We start from the raw sequence: 6,000 nt of genomic DNA, 5'->3' as shown, positions 1-6,000 counted from the left end.
TTTTTTTTCACAGAAATTACTAACTACGGACACTATAACGCAAACTGACAAGAGCTTGATTGCTGTAATAGAGGCATACATGCTGTGGATTAGTGAAACTGTTGAACGGTGTGCTAAGAGATTCTATCCGCAGCGAGTCCAAGGCGCTCCGAATATAGAAAAACCAATGATAAACTGCAGTTATGCAAGGGGTTATAAAGTATAGGCTTAACCCGGCAAGTCGTCAAATGTTTCATGGACGAAGAATATGTACTGTACAAACTGACATCTACCATGCACGATATTGCCAGAGGAAAATCAGAAATAGAACTGAAAAATTAAAGTACATCCGAAACGAAACTCGCGCTCAGTCAACAACAATCAAGTCCGTATATAGTAAATAACAATCAGGAAGCAGCGAGAAAATAGTCGCTGCAGCAGGATATACCCACTTTCAGAATGGGGACCATCGTTTTGACTCAGCCCTGTCTGTTCTGGCTGCCAGCGCCGTTCCCTGATGATGCGGTTCGCATTCCGCTATTAATTTGAGCCGCAATCTGGCTCTGTTTGAATTTCTCAAAGGTCTCTGCATCTTGCTTATGAGCTGCCCATAGCTCTTCTACCGTCGTGCCTAACTGCTCGAACGTTTTTTCTGCACCCACGCCGTCAAAATGGGAGTGTTCCTGCTCCCCTTGCAAACGTTCGAGTTTCTCGCGAAGGGCAGCGATGTGTGCATCATCTAGGGGGAGAGATGAATCGTCACCGCCTTGATCGAATGAGGGATTAAGAAAGTCGCGGCGAAGGTTTTGGCCAAGACGATGGACATGGCCTTCTTCCGAGGTCATTGCACGGGAATGGAGAGAAGTCATCGAGCTTGCTCGCGATATGCCCAAGGCGTACTGCTCGGCATCTTCATCGTCAATAGCACACTCATCGCCTTGATCAGCGATCGGTTGAGGGCCGAATGTAGCCCCACCGTTTACGTCGTCACCAGAATTCTGGGAGCTGGAATCCGGAGCTGTAGCCAAGACCGGTTGTGGTATGATCCGCGTCTCTGGATATTCGTCCTCGAATCGCTGAATTATCCCATGCAGGGTGAAATCAAGGAATTGAAGACGCCCTAACGTAAAAGCAGAAGAGTTAGCATTATTATCAGCTCATAGATGCACCGTGTGGACATACGGTAATTAATATCATTACCGGCTCTATCCTCACGGACAAGAGCCGATTGAATCCTGGTACGAATATTCCGGGCGGATTCAAGTAGATTTTTCGACATATCACGGGGCCTCTTCGCCGCACAAGACTGAGACTTCCTGTGTCTAGGCGTTGTCGTGCCACTGGGTGGGCCGGACTGATCTCCCGGCATATGATGATCTAGGTTACCAAGGCAGACCCCCAGAGCTTTGACTACACCGGTTCCTCCAATGACGTAGTCCTCATCAGGAGCTGGCTCATTATCTTCCTCGCCACCTTCATCCCCGCTGCCATGGCCAACAATATGTTGCAGAATGTCGGGCACAGGAACGGTCCCACGTGCACAGGACGGGTCACCAGGCACAGATAAATCTCCTTCAATAGCACCTCGTTCGAGGTTTTGAAGAGAATAGGCTATGATCTGGGATGCAAGCGCCTTCACAACTTCATTGTTTTCTGCACTTGGAACTTCGATTTCCACTGCTATGATCGTCCGCGACACACGTACTGCTGCCATCAAGGAGGCGTAAACAGCACAGGCTTCTTCCTGGTTGCTCGCGTCTGTTGCCGCAGCTAGCGCACTAATGGCGGGATTTTCCAAGATGCTCAGGTGGCACAATCTAGGGCATTCGGGAAGGACTTCAGCAAGAGCGATGGCATGGTCGGCTGACAAATTCACATCAGTTAAATGGATGCGCTTCAGTGATGGCATTTTGGGGAGGAAACGCCGGAAAATCGCTAGAGCATCAGGCTGGCTGGAAAAGAGCTCGGGGTTATGGGAGAAGTCAATGAATAGAAGATTAGGAAGACGAGTCAAGGCTTGGAGCAAAGGGCTAATGGTAGTCGGGGTAAGAGCGCAGTCCGCAAGGCTCAGCGCGTAAAGGTTGGTTTCCTTTTCAATAGCCGATGTAATTAGGTCCAAATGATCTCGGATAGGATTGCCACCTAGATCAAGCCCTTCGCATTTGTGTGATCGAAGATATCGAATAACATGTTCCAACCCTTCTCTGTTCAGCTCGTTGTTCGCAAAGCCAAGCCTCCTCAACCCGAGAGTCGTGGCTGCATCGCAGATCTTCTTCACCTCGTCAGTTGTGGGTTTGCACTCGCTCATCAAGAGTTCCTCAAGATGATCACCACCGAAGCGCCGAGAGAGAGAATTCGCGAAGACAGTTGCAACATCCACGGCGGAACCAGAAGCACACGTTGTTTTCGGAAGTTGGCTATTCAGGTCATGTGCTGTGATAAGTGTTTTCGGAAGTGGTATCCCTGACAGGTCAATGGCCTTTAGGGATTTCGAGAGGTGAACGAACAGGCAAATATGACGCCACCCTTCCTTGCCGATCTTTGGGTTATCTTTGAGGGATAGTTTCTCTACGACGCTGTTTCTTTCTTCTTTCGCCGGAGCCTGAGAGCCGGACTTTCCTGTTCGCTTGCGTCTCTGCCTCATCTGCTCCACGGTTTTTGTGGAAAGCAGGGCAGCAAGAATTGACCGCACTGAGTCATCTGTCAAAGCACATTTTTCCAGAATAACCTTTCGGACAGGGACTACAGCCAACCAGTCGCTGAAAGTGGCCATATCCTGGGCGGTCATGGGGAAGTTGGTAAGGTCAAGCACACCAACGGTTCCTGGAGATTCCGCGAGGATGGAGGAAGGTGCGGAGATTTCATCAACTATTCGTTTCAGCACGGGCGTCTCCCGTAACTGGCAGCAACGTCTGTATATCCGTACGGGGTCCGTCGTCGGGTGGCTCTGCGTTCTAGAGCGCGCGTTACCGGGCAGAGGCGCGGGGGTATGGTCCTCATGATCATCGGCAGTTAATTGTAGGGGAATAGAACCATTCGCTTCTGCTTGTCTCCGTCTCCTCTCCCTGCGCTCCTTCCTTTCTTCCTCCGATCTCTTCTTCTTCTCCTGTTTTCGGGTCGGCTCCTTGGCTTCGCCATTTGCTTTGGCATCACTGGGGGTGGCTTCCGGTTGGCCAGCCTGCTTTCCAGAGGCAATATTTTCTTGGGTCTGCTTTTCCGTATCCGCCAACACTGTTTGCGGATGCTTCAAAGCAGAACCTTCATCTTTGTCTTTCGATTTGGTGCCTGACTTTTTCGTTTTTCCATTCAGATCTGGGACGTTCCGATACTTGGCATTGGTAGGACTGCTTTCTTCGTCGGACTCTCGGCGAGAAATACCCGCAATCTCAACGTCTACACAAAATGCAACGCGTCGTAACTTGGCCTGGTCCAAATCCGGGATCTTGCACCTATCCCGGCCCCGGTCAATGTTCATCACGCGACGTTCGCAAATCACACCGTTTGAAGCCAACTTGCCCGATCCGCCCGATGCAGAGGATGACAGTTTCCGAAAGGCATTCTGAAGGAACGACGGGCCCTTGGGGGAGGTGGACGCAAACGGATTCGGTTCGTCTCGTCTTTCATCGTCCTTGTCTTTGGGAGAATAGGCTGCTCCGAATGGATTGTGCATATCCAGTTTTGAAACAGGAGAGGTTGCCTTAACGGTCGGTTGACTCTTCAAGCTGGACTGCGACGGGGGTGTAGAGCCCGAAGAGAACTTGGAGCTGAGGGTTGAGATCCATGAGTTTCGCCTCCCGATTGGCTTCGGAGCACTTTTCTGAGGATTCGGGGACGATCCAGTCGATTTTCCATCCGTCGGCTTCTCATCCGATCTCACTTCCTTCTCAGTTTGTTGGGCATTCTTTTGCGCCTCCGGTGTGGGTGTTGCAGCAGGGGTGAGAGGCTCGTATGGAGGTGGTGGCGAGGTTCTCTCGACGGGAGTTTCTTTAGTTCGTGGTACGGCGGGTTCCGTATCGAGAGTCGACTTGTCGCTGTGCGTAGACGACGTGGATTTGCACCTGGAGAGATTATCTGCTGGGACGTTAGAGGCCAATCCAAAGGATAGTGGATGCGACAGAACACCCCCATAGTGGGTATAGCGCTGGTTGGGGTTCGCTGTCACCTTTCTGCGAATGATGCAGCCAGCTGACATCAACGGTCTCAACGCCTTCCATTTTGAATACGATTCTCGCCTGGTAAGTCGATTGGGAATTAAATGACTTTGTGGCCCAACAAATTAGTTGATATTCTGGTGCACCAGGGAAGACGGGTTCAAGCGCATACTCCGGTCCACGGTGTCCAGAATCAACCACGGTTCGAGGATTTAACAATCAGCAGTATAACTCGTAGAATATAGTGTGTCGAGTCAAAGACGCATCTGTTCCCCGATGAACCATTACAAGGTCTGGTGGTGGACGTATAACATCATGACATAACGACAAGGTCTGGCGATCATGGTGGGTGCGGAGAAAACGATTGGGGGCAATGCGGCAGAGAGAATAGATGACAGGCGAGTCCACGAGGTATAAGACACCTCGAGGGCAGAACCTCAGGCGTCGGTAAAAGGTCCCAGAAAAAGGAGAAGTAGAAAAAAAAAAAGGCCGGTGCGGAATGAGGCAAAATGGAATTGATGGTCCTCCGTACCTTCACCTAGTTTAAAGAATGGCCGACTGCGGACTAGTTAGTGGGTATTATCGAAAGCTGAAGGAATTCCTTGCGGAGGGCGGTTTTTGTCTCCTTACCTAATCCTGGTACGACCACGGTACGGTACCGGGATAGATTACCGGTGGACGTTGAGAAAGTACGCAGGACGTTCAATCATTGATGCACGTTTAATGTCGCACGCACTTATCCCTGGCCTTCAAGCATGATTCTTCTCCCTGGACTCTGTTCCACCATAAGCGACGGGCTCCCGTCGAATCGCCTGCCACTGCCTCTTCCGTGGTTTCCGCTTGTAAATTCCGTTTTTCCCTCACACGACACACCGCCAAGACTCCCTAGAGCGCGTATGGTAACGATACGTGGGCCTAGAAAATAGGGTCAATCAAGAGGGCCCACGTCCGTACCATATACCGGTGCCCCATCATTTTAGCAGAATCCCCCCCCTCATCGAAAGTCTTTAGGGTGGGATCGAACGGCGAGTCGATGATTAACCTCTTTGTAATATGGTTTGGTAACTGGATAACTACCCACCAGTGACAGTGATCCCCGGTCCCATGGACAGGATGTACGACTTGTATCCATGTATGTACACCGTACCCAATACAGCAATGCCTCGCCGTGTAACAAGCCAAAGAAGCTTGTTCGAAATTCTCTGTGCTTTTCTTAGGGCACGAGATGCATCAGGTCTTGATAATGGTGATTAATCCGCCGCGTATTGGTCCAGCAACAGGCCTGCTGCAAGCACTACTACTAGTAGCCAACCCGAGTCGGTGCATATGACGTAGTCGCCCAACTTCCCTCGTTATCATGATTGCATGACCTTAATCGGTCCGATCTGAAGACCATATCAGATCAAAGAAAGAAAAAAAAAGAAAGAAAGAAAGAAAAGAAAGGCATGGAAATTGGGCCGTGACGGGGAGGACGTTTTCGTCCGATCAAGATCTCTCATCCACGCAGACTGGTTTTGGTACCGCGTGGCGTCCAGTGTTTCCGGGGGTTACGATTGACTTGAGTTTAAAGTATGACGATCCGAGCCTTTCAATACAGGAGAATGCCTGGAGGCAACCAACACATAGTTAAGAGTATCTCCTGGTATTCTGTGTGGTTTAAACTTTCCCAATCTTTCGAAGTCCTTTTCAACCCCTCTTTTTCTTTTCTTTTCTTTTCTTCTCTTTTCTTTCTCTTTCTTTTCTTTTTTTGTTGATACTCTCCACTTGAAAACATCTGATTGAGCTGCAGAGGGTTCCTTTGGGCAATATGAGGACTTTCTCTTACTCGTTTTGGCTTTCATGGTATCTCGTAATTTTCTGGTTCGAGTTG

At 49.9% G+C, this 6,000-nt stretch overlaps 1 protein-coding gene across 1 annotated transcript; it reads right to left on the bottom strand.

The window, feature by feature from the left end:
• Positions 1 to 458: 458 nt before the first annotated feature.
• On the bottom strand, positions 459 to 4,171 carry ABOM_010615 (putative cell wall biogenesis protein Mhp1; the record flags this gene model as incomplete). The annotated part of the gene is made up of 2 exons (XM_022537743.1): positions 459 to 1,099; positions 1,162 to 4,171. The coding sequence occupies 2 exons, from the start codon at positions 4,169 to 4,171 to the stop codon at positions 459 to 461; spliced, it is 3,651 nt and encodes a 1,216-aa protein (XP_022384086.1).
• Between the last annotated feature and the right edge of the window lie 1,829 nt (positions 4,172 to 6,000).

Source organism: Aspergillus bombycis (assembly GCF_001792695.1).
Source record: "Aspergillus bombycis strain NRRL26010 chromosome Unknown contig00147, whole genome shotgun sequence".
NCBI classification, from domain to species: domain Eukaryota; kingdom Fungi; phylum Ascomycota; class Eurotiomycetes; order Eurotiales; family Aspergillaceae; genus Aspergillus; species Aspergillus bombycis.
The sequence above is the reverse complement of the archived record's forward strand: the minus strand, read 5'-3'. Positions and strand labels throughout refer to the sequence as shown.